This window comes from Lepisma saccharinum, chromosome 30 (genome assembly GCF_977018435.1).
Source record: "Lepisma saccharinum chromosome 30, izLepSacc3.1, whole genome shotgun sequence".
Classification (NCBI taxonomy): domain Eukaryota; kingdom Metazoa; phylum Arthropoda; class Insecta; order Zygentoma; family Lepismatidae; genus Lepisma; species Lepisma saccharinum.
Genome location: NC_139258.1, coordinates 8,051,668 through 8,068,611, shown reverse-complemented (window position 1 = coordinate 8,068,611; position 16,944 = coordinate 8,051,668). Strand labels below are relative to the sequence as shown.

Here is a 16,944-nt window from a genome sequence, read left to right as displayed (position 1 = left end):
TAGCCCCACAAACCATTGACACATAGCCCACAAACCATTTGCGGAAACGTATTATAATTATAGTGCATATTTTGTAAAATTTTAGGTCATTTTATTTTGCATATTTTGGTGATTTTTAGGTCAAAAATCCTAGTCCTAGTTATCACTATAAACATTTTGGTAAATTTCTTATCTCCAGAAAACGGCTGAAATTTGCTAGTTCATTTAATTTGAATATTCGTACTTACGTATTCTGCATTGAGAAACATTGTTGAAGGTGGCATTTCGCTTATTTCACGGAAATAAGCTCTATTTGCGACATATCGAGTAAGTTTTCTTCGTTTGTTTTTGCCTTCGGTGACACACAAAATGGCGGTCACAGTTTCACTACCGTACTCGGCATGCAGTCTTTCCACCCCACTGCACCCAAAAATACCTACGTAGCCCCACAAACCATTGACACATAGCCCCACAAACCATTTGCGGGAAACATACCTTCTTCAGTTACAAAAAACACGTGTTTGGAAACACTGACCGGGATTACGTCATCACACACAGGCTATATCCACCTGGAAGTAAATGGATGCAAGAGCTTTCGTGCATCGGTCACACATTTATATCGAAAAATACATGATTTACCGGCAAAATTGAATGAAGGATGCGAGAAAACACTTCCCCGAACTTCAACAAGTCGAAAAAAATTGCATTCGGTATGTAATTTCTCCTGTAAATTTTAAGAAATCCGTTTTCCGGATACGGAAATTTCGCAATTTCCGGAAGTGACCGCCGATTCTTGATTACGAGGCCGAAATTAGAGAGTATGCGTAATTACAAAGCAATCTGAGATACTTCCGGTATTGTAAATTTATACCGAAGAACGTTATGACGTCACAATTGATACCTCATAAAATCACCAATTTCTCTTCGAGCTAAAGACTACGAGAAACGTTCATGTGGGACACAATCTTTATAAACCATGCAATTTTTTTCACTTTCTCGTGGGTGAACAGCACCCTCTATACTTCTTAATAAACGGAAATTGAGTTCAAAATCTATCATTAAACTTGCACCGAAGTGAACTAAGCTGTTACCTCACAATGTCGACACTTTATTTGAAAACTACGAACTGAATGCATAGACACTCGAGCACTGACAGTTCTCAAACATTCTGGAAACATCCCAACAAAGCTTCATGGAACCTTTCTCCCTTCCGCCCCAGACGAGGTTATTTATTTAGTTTACGTCATTCCTATACCTATTGACACTAATCTCGACGATGAAAATGATAAAGAGACACTAACAAAGGAACACTCATGACTTGAATCCAGATCCTGTGTTTGGGGATCTTCATACGACATGCAAACACACTAATATATTTCCACCAAGATCACCAGCGTATAAAATACGCTATATACGTAAGGTCTAAATCACCATCCCTGAGACCTTCTGTAAACAAACGGTCTCACCGATTCGATGTATCACTCCACGTCAGCTGATCCATGACCGCAATCACCTGCTGTTACACTCATAGTTCGTCGCACCTATTCATTTTATATAAGAGCCTCTGAATGTGAGAACCCGTTCTCAAAACATCAGACGAATACAGCCGCATACATTGTTACTCTCCCGGTCATTCTCTCTTTCATAACCCTTAAAACTGCAGACACTGACACACCACTGCACTGGGATACCAACTTAACCACTTCATTTACTGGTTTCTCAGGATACTACTGACAGAACGTTACATAAATATTGAGTAGAATCTGTTTCTCACCCCTTTTCAAAGGCTGTGCTTGCTGGTGTTTTGAAAACAAGCTCGGAGTAAACGGAGACTTTCCCTCACGCATAGAACTCGGCATGTTATTTTTCTAAGGCTAAGTCAGGCAATATTACTAAGTTGCACTACTTCCTTGCTGTTCACATGATTATTTTTAGAAAATAACCAATGTTATAAAATATCATTATGTACAAACATTTCTAAGCTCATTGAAAGTTATATTACTACAAAATGTTCACACTTATCTTGCCTTGCCATGTCACCAAGTTATTTTACGAAGTGCACTATATTTGGCGGAACAAAAATCGTTATTAGGATGCTTGTCAAAGTTTCCAACAGCAATAAATTTACGAACTTTTTGTCTTGTTTTTATCATCATCATCAATATATTTATTGGACTTACAGCAATGCATATGGCTGATTATGCCCATTATATATTTTATTTACATAAGATACAATTTACATAAAATGTACAAACAAATTTCAAATACACTCCTATCTATATCAAACCTTAGAAATATATATTACCATGTTATATCATTTTGTCTAAAAAATGCAAGTAAAATATATTCAAAGAAAGAAGCCAAATTTATGGGAAATGATTACTGGTGCAAAGAGTTAACCATAAAGGTGAAGCAATAAGTAAAAAAAGAAAGAGCATTGGGTTTAAAGTGAGACGTCATTTGCGGCACCCTATCCCATACTACAAATTGGCCATTGTTTTACCTTACGTAATGAATCCTGTAACAACGCTGGATTTTCGTGTGGATTATTTTACTTCTATGAGTTTGCAATGCTTTCTGTATGCAGGTGGTTTTGTTTACAGAAGGTGTCAGGGTTTGTGATTTGTACTTATAGATTTATATTACTTACCCCTTTTCCCATGATCGACACGTCATGTTGGTAAGACCTCTATTCTTTCTACTGTCCATCGCCCTAGATAACACGCTTTCACGTAAATATATTAGTGAAAATCCACGCGTACTGCACGGAACGAAGAAAACTCTATTCAACCACGTTTAAAGTTTGCGCTTCAACCACACCTGCAACTGTGCCTGCGACGAGCTGCTACAGCATTGCCAACCTCCCGATCAGGAAAAGAGCTGATTGCAATTTTTGCTAAATGCAACTAAATTGTGCATAGGCGGAGTTTGAGCTTTTGCGTTGGGGTGGGGAGCAGACTCTGGTAGAAGCATATGATATTATAAACTAGGGGATATTAAATAACCCTCAGGTATTGAATATCCCCTAGTTTATAACGGATCCGGAGGCCTTCCACCGGAAATTAAAAAAAACAACTTAAAATCACTGAGTTTTATGCCTTTTAGATTTGAAAATATTAAATTTCCTCGCTTAAGTAAACAAATATTAATTAGTATATTGGTTGCCAGATTTTAAAGAAGCAAAACAGTACGATTATTGCATTTCATTTTTTTTTATTGATACAATACTCGTATTACTTTAAAAAAAGTTACGGTACAATAGTAAGCTTTAGAAAAATGAAATTGAAAAGTTCTTTTGATGCCTCAGCAGGATCTGTTGACTTAACACAAAGTCATTTTACGTTTTTCTTTCTTAAAACTGTACACATCAATCAAATCGTCTAAGTCCCGCTATTGCGGCGCAATTATGCCATCATGCCAAACGTCAAGATTTGCGGTATGGCTTCATAACAAAAATGTAGTAACTCAACTTAATCATGTGTTATATTTTAGTCTTTTTTATGTTGGGGGCCAGGACCCCACTGGCCCTCCAGAACTCCGCCTATGGTGCTATGATCTATTATTATTAGTAGTAGTAGTGTTTATATTATTATTAATTTACAGTGGCGGCGAGGGGGGCAGTAGCCTCCACTTTTTGACACTTTTGCGCCCGCACGCACTGTCCTTGCTCCCCCAGTTTTGGTACCTTCCCCCGCCTTCCAAGTTTTGGAACCCAATCGCCGCCACTGTTAATTTATTATTATTATTATTTTCGAATGACTTAGTTTAATATATGCATCTATTTGAGGGGGAATTGTGAACGTACGTTATTGATTATTTACTATAGTTAAACAACATTGGGAATTTCCACCATTAAATGAAATACACTGGTTTAACCAATGAAATGGGTTCAATATAGCGCTTTAAAAAGTTTGAGAACACTGGATCAGCATGCTACCTTTTTTTTAAAACATGTCCGCACAAATAAGATCTGCGGATTTTAAAAATACTTAGGTGCATATATTTTTTCAAAATATATCCCTTTGAATTCAATTTATCTGTCTCCCAGGAACGTGCGTTAGCAAGTGATGCCATTATGCCAAACACAGGGTGCTAGGTGCCAAAGAAGTTAAAATTGTGCTACGTTTAGCTCCATTATGCTAGGGTTGGCATCACTGGAGCTGCGCAACTCTCACCATATCACGTGGCCCTGAAGGTATGATACGCCACGCGTCGTGAGTAAGGCACAGAGCTTCCAATCAAACAATACAATCTGCTTGTTTTATTTCTGGCTGGAAGGGAAGGCATCAATGCTTCAGGTGGACGAAATACTTTTTTGCATGCAGTTCTTCTTCTGTGATCATTGCTGTTAAATGAAATTCGCCATCGTAAACACTAGGAAATAAAAGTACAATTGTTACCATGGACGTATTTAGGAAGGGGCGTTCAGGGGTCCCGCCCCAGCCGAAAGACTTGACAAGAAGGTTATTAAAATTAAATAATCAAAATATACAGGGTGTCCACAAATGATCTTTACAACTTCAAATCTAAATAACTAAATAACGGAACGAGGTATCTCAGTTCTGTTTCCTTAATTTAAAAGATAAACTCTCAAAGTTTTTTACCACCTCAATACATCTCTATGTGTGGCCCTCTTGTTGCCCGTAGGATATCAAAAAGGGGCCAGTGATTTGATTGTGCATAAGACCACACCACACAAGAACCTTTGGGCTTTGGCGGTCGATTTCTCGAACCTCGTGAGGCTTTTCAGATCCCCCAAATTCGACAGTTATGCCTATTCAATCATTTATGAGAAAAAGAAACACACTGAGCCTTCTCCTGTGGAGTAGTCATTTTGTGGAAATGTGACCTCACATCTTCCCTACTTACTCAATGTACCTGAAAATACAGTAAACAAAACTTTGAGAGTTTCTCTCTTACATTAAGGCAACGGAACTGAGATACCTCGTTCCATTATTTAGTTATTTAGATTTGAAGTTGTAAATATAATTTGTGGACACCCTGTATTTCTTTAGCATTTCTTGTGTAATCGAGGGTTACTTATTCCCACTGGAACAATATGGTTTTCAATTGACAATACCTAACGATTTATGCGCACTAACTTAATACAATATGCATAAAATATTAATCAAGATCTTTACTTTTCATTAACTGGACATAACATCCCTGTTTATTATTAAAATTAAATATTCGATTTTTTAATTTTTCTAACATTAATTTCCTTCACAGATTGTAGTGATCTTAACTACACGTAAGCTAGATAATGCACAAGTGATGCTATATATCTATTCCTCCCAGTCAATTTTACATATCATGTAATAATAACAATATTAATAGATTTACTTGCTTTAGCACTTATATTAATGCTATTTATAAAAGTTTATGTACTAGCTAATCTCTAGTCTTCTTAAACCCGAAGGTTTATGGCTGCAGCAACACAAGCCTTCCATCTGTCCCTATCCTGGGCAAGATCAATCCATTCTTTTCTATCCTTACCGATTTCCATTAGGTAACGTTATCCCTCCATCTTCGTCTTGGCCTTCCTACAGGTCTCTTACCATCAGGTTTCCCAACAAGAATCCTGTAAACTCTTCTTTCCTCTCCCATTCAGCCCACAAGGCCTGCCCACCTAAGCCTTCTTCATTATACGTTTATATATTATATTAAATGTTTATGTTATAGTTATTATTTTGAGACACTTGGTTCTGACCCCTCCCAAAATATATTTCATTATTACTAATTGTTTTCGGCAAGTGAATTTTGTGGGGCCATTATGTCAAAAATTTCTGCAGCTCGTCTTGCAACTAATGAACAACAGTAACACAGTTATTATGAACCAAGTAACAGCTCGTCTTGCAACTAATGAATAACTGTAACACAGTTATTTTGAACAAAGTTAACAGCTCGTCTTGCAACTAATGAATAACTGTAGCACAGTCATTTTGGACTAAGTAACAGCTTGTCTTGCAACTAATGAATAACTGTAACACAGTTACTTCGAACAAAGTAACAGCTCGTCATGTAACTAATGAATAACTGTAACACAGTTATTTTAAACAAAGTAACAGCTCGTCTTGCAACTAATGTATAACTTTAACACAGCCATTTTGAACAAAGTTAACACCTCGTCTTGCAACTAATGAATAACTGAAACACAGTTATTTTGAAGAAAGTAACAGCTCATCTTGCAACTAATGAATAACTGTAACACAGTTATTTTGAACCAAGTAATAGCTTGTCTTGAAACTAATGAATAACTGTAACATAGTTACTTCGAACAAAGTAACAGCTCATCTTGCAACTAATGAATAACTGTAACACAGTTATTTTGAAAAAAGTTAACAGCTCGTCTTGCAACTAATGAATAACTGTAACACAGTTATTTTGAACAAAGTAACAGTTCGTCTTGCAACTAATGAATAAATGTAACACAGCCATTTTGAACAAAGTTAACAGCTCATCTTGCAACTAATGAATAACTGTAACACAGTTATTTTGAACCAAGTAATAGCTTGTCTTGCAACTAATGAATAACTGTAACATAGTTACTTCGAACAAAGTTGTTGTTGTTGTTGAGTTGGTGTTTTAAGTCCACTTTATGCACAGTATGGCTAACCGGGACTGGACCTACAGTTTAAAGTGGGATCCGAACCACTTGTGCCTCCACCGGGTATCGAACCCGGGACCCCTTGTCTTCGAACAAAGTAACAGCTCGTCTTGCAACTAATGAATAACTGTAACACAGTTATTTTGAACAAAGTAACAGCTCATCTTGCAACTAATGAATAACTGTAACACAATTATTTTGAACAAAGTTAACAGCTCGTCTTGCAACTAATGAATAACTGTAACACAGTTATTTTGAACAAAGTAACAGCTCGTCTTCCAACTAATGAATAAATGTAACACAGCCATTTTGAACAAAGTTAACAGCTCGTCTTGCAACTAATGAATAACTGTAACACAGTTATTTTGAAGAAAGTAACAGCTCGTCTTGCAACTAATGAATAACTGTAACACAGTTATTTTGAACCAAGTAACAGCTTGTCTTGCAACTAATGAATAACTGTAACATAGTTACTTCGAACAAAGTAACAGCTCGTCATGCAACTAATGAATAACTGTAACACAGTTATTTTAAACAAAGTAACAGCTCGTCTTGCAACTAATGAATAATTGTAACACAGTTATTTTGAACCAAGCAACAGCTCGTCTTGCAACTAATGAATAACTGTAACACAGTTATTTTGAACAAAGTTAACAGCTCATCTTGCAACTAATGAATAACTGTAACACAGCCATTTTGAACAAAGTTAACAGCTCATCTTGAAACTAATGAATAACTGTAACACACTTATTTTGAAGAAAGTAACAGCTCATCTTGCAACTAATGAATAACTGTTACACAGTTATTTTGAACAAAGTAACAGCTCGTCTTGCAACTAATGAATAACTGTAACACAGCCATTTTGAACAAAGTTAACAGCTCATCTTGAAACTAATGAATAACTGTAACACAGTTATTTTGAAGAAAGTAACAGCTCATTTTGCAACTAATGAATAACTGTAACACAGTTATTTTGAACCAAGTAATAGCTCGTCTTGCAACTAATGAATAACTGTAACACAGTTATTTTGAACCAAGCAACAGCTCGTCTTGCAACTAATGAATAACTGTAACACAGTTATTTTGAACAAAGTTAACAGCTCGTCTTGCAACTAATGAATAACTGTAACACAGTTATTTTGAACAAAGTAACAGCTCGTCTTGCAACTAATGAATAAATGTAACACAGTTATTTTGAAGAAAGTAACAGCTCGTCTTGCAACTAATGAATAACTGTAACACAGTTATTTTGAACCAAGTAACAGCTTGTCTTGCAACTAATGAATAACTGTAACAGAGTTACTTCGAACAAAGTAACAGCTTGTCATGCAACTAATGAATAACTGTAACACAGTTATTTTAAACAAAGTAACAGCTCATCTTGCAACTAATGAATAATTGTAACACAGTTATTTTGAACCAAGCAACAGCTCGTCTTGCAACTAATGAATAATTGTAACGCAGTTATTTTGAACAAAGTTAACAGCTCATCTTGCAACTAATGAATAACTGTAACACAGTTATTTTGAACAAAGTAACAGCTCGTCTTGCAACTAATGAATAACTGTAACACAGCCATTTTGAACAAAGTTAACAGCTCATCTTGCAACTAATGAATAACTGTAACACAGTTATTTTGAAGAAAGTAACAGCTCATCTTGCAACTAATGAATAACTGTAACACAGTTATTTTGAACCAAGTAATAGCTTGTCTTGCAACTAATGAATAACTGTAACATAGTTACTTCGAACAAAGTAACAGCTCGTCTTGCAACTAATGAATAACTGTAACAGTTATTTTAAACAAAGTAACAGCTCATCTTGCAACTAATGAATAACTGTAACACAATTATTTTGAACAAAGTTAACAGCTTGTCTTGCAACTAATGAATAACTGTAACATAACAGTTGGGCTGAAAAGTTCGTAGGCTGACTCATAGATGGCATTACTAGAATTAAATCCATGTGATTTTTACTTAGTACTAACCTTCAAAAGATACGTGTATAAATTTCACAGCTGCCGGATAATTAGTTCGTGAGATATAGCATTGTGAGTGAAGCAGCTTTTGTTATTGTGAAAAAATGGATAAAAAAGAATTTCGTGTGTTAATAAAGCATTGCTTTTTGGCGGAAAAAAATACTGTTGAAGCCAAGGCTTGGCTTGATAAACATTATTCGGACTCTGCACCAGGAAAATCAACCGTTGAGAAGAGGTTTGCTAAATTTAAACAAGGCGAAATGAGCATCGAAGACGATGCACGCAGTGGACGCCCCAAAGAGGCTGTTACCGACGAAAACATCAAAAAAGTCCACAAAATAATTTTAAATGATCGTAAAGTGAAGTTGATCGAGATAGCTGAGATTATTACATAGCGTTGTTGGAGCGTTTAAAGGATGAAATCACGAAAAAACGGCCCCATTTGAAGAAGAAAAAAGTGCTGTTTCATCAAGACATTGCACCGTGTCACAAATCAATGAAAACGATGGCAAAATTATATGAATTAGACTACGAATTGCTTCCCCATCCACCATATTCTCCAGATCTGGCCCCCAGTGACTTTTTCCTGTTTGCAGACCTTAAAAGAATGCTCGCTGGAAAGAAATTTAGCACTGATGAAGAGGTAATCGCCGAAACTGAGGCCTATTTTGAGGCTAAAGAGAAATCGTACTATAAAAATGTCATCGAAAAATTGTATGACCGCTATAATCGTTGTATCGCCCTCAAAGGCAACTATATTGAATAATAAAATCGAATTTTGTCAAAAAAATATTTTTTACTATGTTAGCCTACGAACTTTTCAGCCCAACTGTTAGTTATTTTGAACCAAGTAACAGCTCATCTTGCAACTAATGAATAAGTGTAACACAGTTATTTTGAACCAACTAACAGCACGTCTTGCAACTAACAAATAACTGTAACACAGTTATTTTGAACAAAGTAACAGCTCGTCTTGCAACTAATGAATAACTGAAAGACAATTATTTTGAACCAAGTAACAGCTCATCTTGCAACTAATGAATAACTGTAACACAGTTATTTTGAACCAAGTAACAGCTCGTCTTGCAACTAATGAATAACTGTAACACAGTTATTTTGAACCAAGTAACTGTAACTGTAATAAAAATTAACTTTCCAAACACTTGGTTTAAATGTAGATGATTGTCATTTTAACAAAAGTGTTTCCCAGAATTGATTGGGCACGATTATATCTGTTAACGCTGCAATCAGTTTTAACAAAATACATTTTTCTTGGAGGTTATGATATTGCAAGTTTCTCAGCTTGGCACTGGTAAGGAAAATTACGCAACAGACTGGAAAATTTGAGTTATTCACAAATTGAAGAAGATGATAAAGGTTACCAAGGAGTTAGTGACAGGGCAACATGCACAAGTTGTACTCTTCCTCTTTGTTGCAACGTTTTCATTCTACGGTAGGTATGTACTACAGCGTATATTTTTTTCTTAAAGTTTCATAGTTTGTTAATTTTTCATTATTCTGAGCATCCCACCATGGACATAGCCAGAAATTGTTGCGCAGAGGTTAGACCAATATTAAACTTGAAGGGGAAAAATAACAAAAGCAACCAAGGGCGCAGACTTTCCAAAATTTCTGTGGGTGCCTATCAATGGCGGATAGATCTGTAATTATCAAGTATTGTATACTTTAAACAACTTACATGCACAATGATTGCAAGAGGCAATCATATTATCAACATGTTACTAAAAGAAAATACCACATTCATACAAATTAAAATGAAAAAATCTTCATAAATGCAAATAATTTTAATTGTATTGCAGAATGAACTATGCAAGGATTTTGTTGTGAACAGAAACTACAAAATGACTAACTTTTTGTACCAAATAATAATAATAATAATCATGACATGTTAACTTTCAATATAAAACTCATTCCTTCTTACGTCATTTGCACTTCTGAATTTGTTCGCAATTTTTGTAATGTCAATATTTTTAGTCATTTCTTTAAGAACATGCAAAATTGCCAAATCATTCAATATTATTTGGGTCATTGTTGACCGCAAAATCGTTTTCAATCATCTAAGTGCTGAAAATGACCGCTCAGAGGTACAAGAAGTAACAGGTATAGCTAAAATCACCCGTACAAACTTCACAAATTCTGTGATCATTTCACGCATGGGACCACTGTTTTCTCTACTTGAAATATTTGTAATGTCTGACAAGTTGGCCACTTTTTCTTTGTTCGTTCTGCACACATCTACAAACATGTCCCTGTCCAATGTTAGCTTGTCTTTATCAAAGTCTGTCCCATCTCAATGTTTTAATTGCTTATTATTTTTTGATACTGGCAAGTGAGAAATATTTATTTTATTTTGTTTTTATCAAACTAAAAATCTTGTGGGTGCGGCGCACCCACAAGATTATTTATGTGGGTGCTCGAGCCCCGGAGCACCCATGTAGTCGGCGTGCATGACAGCAACAATTATTATTATAATAAAATGACTACTATAAATACAAATAAACCAATTTCATTCCTAATGTATTATTATTATTTTATATTTTCAACATTTAAACATTGCAGTAGGTTAGGGATGCTGTAACTAAGCTACTTTTTGAACAAAGTAACTGTAACTCAGTTACTTTTCAACAGTAACTCTCCAAGCACTACTTCCTAAACTAGAATATGTTTTAAATACAATACTTCTGCCTCTTGATAAAAAGCAACCATGATATGTAAGACAGTGTACAATGCATGAAGCAATTTATACAATTTTTGGTGACAATGTAAGGATCTAAAAAAGAATTGATTAGCGATGTTACTTTCCTCCAAATGTAATATTCTGTATGAATTCTATGTATAAAAAAATACGCAAATATTTGTATTTTATTTATTGCTTTCAGTTTGTTCCTCATTGTAAGAGTTCAACACCTTATTCCAAATATACAATTATAAATAATAATTTCTGGGAAAATATAACAACAGCACCAGTATTTTGTTTTTACACATCACTGAAAAATATGAAACTTTGGCTCAGGTTTTCTTGTTTTCACATACAATAATCTATGCCTATTGCTCTTAACAAAATATCTTAGTATCAATTTGTCATTGTTACTATATTATCGATTCTATATTTCTTCAATGAGTATTAAATTTCAGATTTATATACAATTATACAAATATAACACAAACAAATAATTCTCTCAACAACAGATTTGTACCCTTCAATAGTGACAAACAAAATCACCAGCAAACTTTGGGGTAAGATGCCTACAAAAAACTTATATATATTATAATAAATCTTGAAAATATCTCGCTAACAGTCACCTTATTCGGTGCTAGATTCTTTTCAAACTTAAATAAAGTATTTTAACAGATTTTACACAAACAACAAGGTTGGAAACATTACATTCAGGCAACAATATAGGTTTCTTAACAATTTTTACGAAGTTGGTAGCGATTATAGTAATGATAGTGTAAAGCTAATGATAAACGGGGAGAACACGATTATCCTCTAAGAGGTAGAACTTTATGTTCGAACAATTGTAATCTTAATATTAAAACAGAATTGTACAAATGAACATGATATGCACCATCCTGAAATATACTTTTAATTGAGCCTCATAGCCTTATAATATATAGTTATTTACAAATGAAGAGAATATTCCAGTTTAAATATTGTGGCGTTCCCAGGAATTTTGAAAGGGGATACGTATACAGAGGTTGTTTCCCATCTATGGTGACGATTTCAAACTGCACCTACTTCAAGAAAAACCATGTCGCCACCATCGAGAAATGCTCTATTTGGTGACCCTGCATCTTAACAATTGCCCGACAGCAAAGTTTCCACTGTAGGAGACTGGCACGAAGTGTAGTCATGTCCAGCCTCAACCACTCCTCCTGACAGCCTTTCCATAGCCCTTCAATGGTGCGTGGTCTCCTGTGAGACAAGGCTCGTTTCAGTAGGCTGAATGCTCAAAAGTCCATCGGTGAGGCATCAGGTGACTTCACTGGAATGTCTGTGAAACGAATGGCATGAATTCCAGTTTCATCTGCCATTTTTTGGAGGAAGAGCCAGGTTGAGCTAGATGTGTAACTTGACACTTTGTTTTGAGCTTATGAACATGCCCTTTGCGTCGGTTTTTCAAACCCAAATTGCGGTGAATGATGGTGTGCAATGTCTTCAGTGATGTTTGTAGCCGGTTTGCGATACTTCTCTGTGTGGTTGGATTCTCCCTGATGATCAGCGCCCGGACGTCCCGAATTGTAGCTGGTGTGTGGTGCGGTTAGTGGCAGGCCGGGGGTTGGCCTGTTTCTGCCCCATATGAGTCATCCCACGCCTCGCCTTACCTGCCCCTTTCAACACCCATGATATGCCATTTTGGACACAGTGAATCCATGCTCCTTGCACAGTTTTATAATGGGACTATCACTTTAGTTTACGTCGGAAAGTACAGATATGTAACCCTCCCAATATCCACTGATTTTCGGCGGCATTCTTCCCGATACACACTGGCCACTCCTGTCACGCACAGTCAACGGTCCAACGTGCCCACACGACTGGCAGCTTCGTTCTCTTCCCGCTTGGTGGTGCTGCAAGAGGTGTGCAATTTCGTCACCATAGATGGGAAACAACCTCTGTACTTTTTTAGTAGTTTGACTTTATTTTGCCATCTTTTTCTGCCTTCGACGTTCTTTTTTTATAAATACTTGGCCAAAGGGGAGAGTTATGACCCCCACCATCCCACCTCACCTTAGGCACACCACTCCATGTACGATCTTTATTTCTGACTTATTCCTTTATGAACGAGTATAAAATTGATAATATTCATTTATTGTTCTTTCAAAATTTAACTTGTTAAGATTGGTTCGGTAGAAATTAAGTATGATTTACAATTAAATGCGCTACAAAATCAATCACTCCACCAATATCCATATTCAAACAACACACACACACACGCATGCACAGACACAATATCAAATACATCAGGCTTTCTGTGTATTTATACAAATGCTACATCTTCTAAAAATAGGCAGCAAACAATAAACACTAAAAGGCACATTTCAGAATAAATTTCAGGTCAACATTTCTTCCTTATAAAACACAAGCTATAGTTTTAAAAAATGCTGATCTGTACAAGAAATCTTTTCGTCTAAGATTCTTTTGATGCTAAATGTTTATCACACGATTGTCTTTGAAATGTTGCATATATTTTACAAATGCACTGATGCACAAAGAGTTCAGCTAACAGGTTGAGCAACTTTATGTGGATTTCCAGGAGTGAACGTAATTGGACGATATCCTTTGTTAGGAGTAAATGGCTGCAGCACAGTGAATCCTACTTTTGAATTTCCTTCTCCGTTAACTGGTGAAGAATTTTCCTAAAAGAAAAACTTTCTTTAATGTAAACCACAAAGATTTATTCCTCTTGTAGTTTACAGCTCTTACAAGCAAACAAACAAAATTTTTGATGTAACTTCGTCATACATTTATTCTTGTTTGATTAATGTTATAGTTATAACAATGAAGTAAATTTAACAACAATAAAAAGCAGCAGTTATACAATGAATCTTGTCAATAAGGTTATATTGTTGAAACAGTGAGTATCATATCTTCCGATAACTAAAAGAGTTTCTCGATGGCAAGCATTTCTGCAGTGACAGAGAAGTGAAAACGGGAGTTGGGGAGTGGCTTGTCTCGCAGGCAGCTGACTTCTATGAGGAGGGTCTACAAAAGCTTATCGTGCATTTTGACAAATGTTTAAATAACCACGGAAACTATGTGAAAAAATAGATCAAGGGATGCAGAATCTGATACAAAATAAATTTTCTCTAAAAATTTGGCTTACTTAAAAATTATCCCTTGTAGAAAGAAATTAAAAAGCTTATATTTTAAATTAATATTAGAATAAAACAACTATTACCTACTTACTTTTCTGACAATTGTGCATGATAGTAAAACCATCTAAAGATTTAACCCACGTATTCTAAAGTGTGTGGATATGATTTGAAAAGATTTTTTTCTTTCTAATTTTTTGAAACGCTAACACATGATCAATATACCTTCAACATAGTTTCCCCATGCCAATTACATGAACATTTTATAGATGTGGAATGTATGGCACTACCTGATTAGGGTTTACACTGGAAAGGCTTTGTGGTTGAGCCGAAGATCCCTCACATCCTTGGCTGTCCGACTCACTACAAGGTTCAGCCGATGCACATCTGCGAGCCTTCACTTTCTTGTCTGGCGTCACTTCCCTGTGAATGTAAGAATGCAATTTACCACAACGCCAACTTTACTTCATTAGAACAGATGAATTTTTGCTATCATTTGACAAAAAGTTTACTTTGCAATGAAGAATTCAGCCAAGTGGATACATCATTTTAACACTCTTAAGAAATATGAGGCCTGGAGTGAAACAATGCTCCCAAGGCCCTTAAAAATGACAATATGAACAACTTCTCATTTGCGACCGTGTTTTACGTGGGAGCACCGATTAAGCACCTTTGTCTTTGTTTTGGTCTAACAGTTAGTTATCAAAGAGTAAGTTCATTGTTACGATGCGTTGGCTGTACTCACCCACTCCCCCATCCTCGTCTATTTTTAGCACGCGTACTGTGCTGTACGCTCAAGGACAAGAGACACCTGCCAGTTGAGATTTGTAATTCAGTTCGGTGCACCAGAAATCTTACTGTTAACTGAGCGTTATACTGTACGTAGTTTCGTGGTGTGGCATATATCAAAAAACCTTTGTTCCGGTTTAACCGAATTTTCTTTCAACTGAAGCACCATCGGTCCCATCAAATTCGGTTAAATGGGACTGTAACGTAATTAGGAACCTCGAATTTTCTGTGTTATTTTCCTCAAAATTTGTGTTTCTATTTTACCACAATTTTCAGCCAAACATACTTAAAATAACTCCTTCATCGAGCTTTTAAATGTGTCTTTTAACACATGGACGACTCCTGTTCATGAAAGTTTCATACATTGGGAAAGATTTTAGACAAAGCTATTTTCTATCATTTCTTATGCAATAAATATGCAAACAAGCACCATAGTGTTTTTGGAAATAGCGTTATACATGCATAATTATGGTAAATTTAATTTTGAAGCATAAAATGTAAGAATGTTGAAGTTAATTTATGCAGTGTTTTTGGTTTAAGCACAAAATGTGTTTAAATTTGCAAAAAAGGCCACTATTCGCATTGTTTGCAAAATCAGGTTATTTTGTGATTTTGAATGAATGGAAAATGTGTTTATAAGAAGCCACTGCACTTAAATACTTTTTGTCTGCAACAATTAGATTTTTTTTCAGTGAAAAATCAAGTTTCCTAGCGATAATATAAAAATTCTCACTGCATGAGTGTTGATGTCATTTTGAATACAACACAACATTAAAAAAAGTGTTGAAACTGATCTTGAGCTTTCTACTCATTCCAAAAGTCCAGAAAGGGTGGGGAATCAAGGGGGGCCATGCCTCCCACTCCCTGGAAAATGAAAGTAAATTCAAAAGTATATATTTCACACATATAATTTAATTTCAGTAACAGTAATATGTGTTAATTATTGCAAGAGTGTTGCAGGAACATGATAACTTCTAGCTGAAGTAATGGTTTTTGAGGGTAATATACAAGGGCCATCCGGAAAGTAGTACCCGTTTGTGCCGTGTGGAGCGCTAGTGATGCGAGTAGCTGCCGCTCAAGGCCAAAAAACTTCAGTTGACTGTCTGCTCAGTGTGTGCAAAGTTTCGTAGCGCTGTCATTGTAGTTATTGTTAATATGAGTGTTTACAATGTTAAAAAGAATTTAAAATGCCGCCACTTTTGAAGTTAGGGCTGTGATCAGATTTCTCAATGCCAGGAATGTGTGATCATCTGATATTCAATGTCAATTAAAGGAAGGTTATGGATACAATGTTATTGATGAGTCATCTGTTCGGTGCTGGTGTCGAAACTTTAATTCGGGGAGAAAGAACATCCATGATGATGAACGTTTCGAGTGCCCTTCTGTCATTACGGACAAACTGCTCAATGCATTTGACGAATTGATCAAGAACGATGGATGATTTAAAAAAATGTTCAACCATCCACACTACATCCCGGAACTGGCTACTTCAGATTTTCATCTCTTCACAAAAGTAAAGGACTTTTTTGGGAGGAAAGACATTTCACAGTGATGAGGAACTGAAAGAAGGGGTGACTACTTTTCTCACATGTTATGACAAATGCTTAAATGTACATGGTGACTATGTAGAGAAGTAGTTTAAAGTTTGTTGTTAACAATTAGAAAGTTTTGTCAAAAAAAATTTGTTAGTTTTTTTAAAATTCAAAAATGGGTACTACTTTCCAGATGACCATCGTACTATTTTGGGGGCCCTCCT

General features: G+C 35.8%; 1 protein-coding gene across 3 annotated transcripts in view; it reads right to left on the bottom strand.

Annotated features, from left to right (window-relative positions):
* Positions 1-11,448: 11,448 nt before the first annotated feature.
* LOC145982073 (uncharacterized) overlaps positions 11,449-16,944 on the bottom strand; it is a 249,948-nt gene continuing 244,452 nt past the window's right edge. For 2 of the 3 annotated variants that reach the window (XM_083115665.1, XM_083115666.1), the window contains 2 exons: positions 14,690-14,822; positions 11,449-13,943 (listed from right to left, as the gene is read on the bottom strand). In XM_083115665.1, coding sequence (XP_082971791.1) covers positions 13,803-13,943; positions 14,690-14,822 — 274 coding nt within the window. In that variant the 3' untranslated portion in view covers positions 11,449-13,802. Of the gene's footprint in view, positions 13,944-14,687; positions 14,823-16,944 lie in introns of those variants that run through there. The other variant, XR_014441018.1, reaches the window with a different exon arrangement.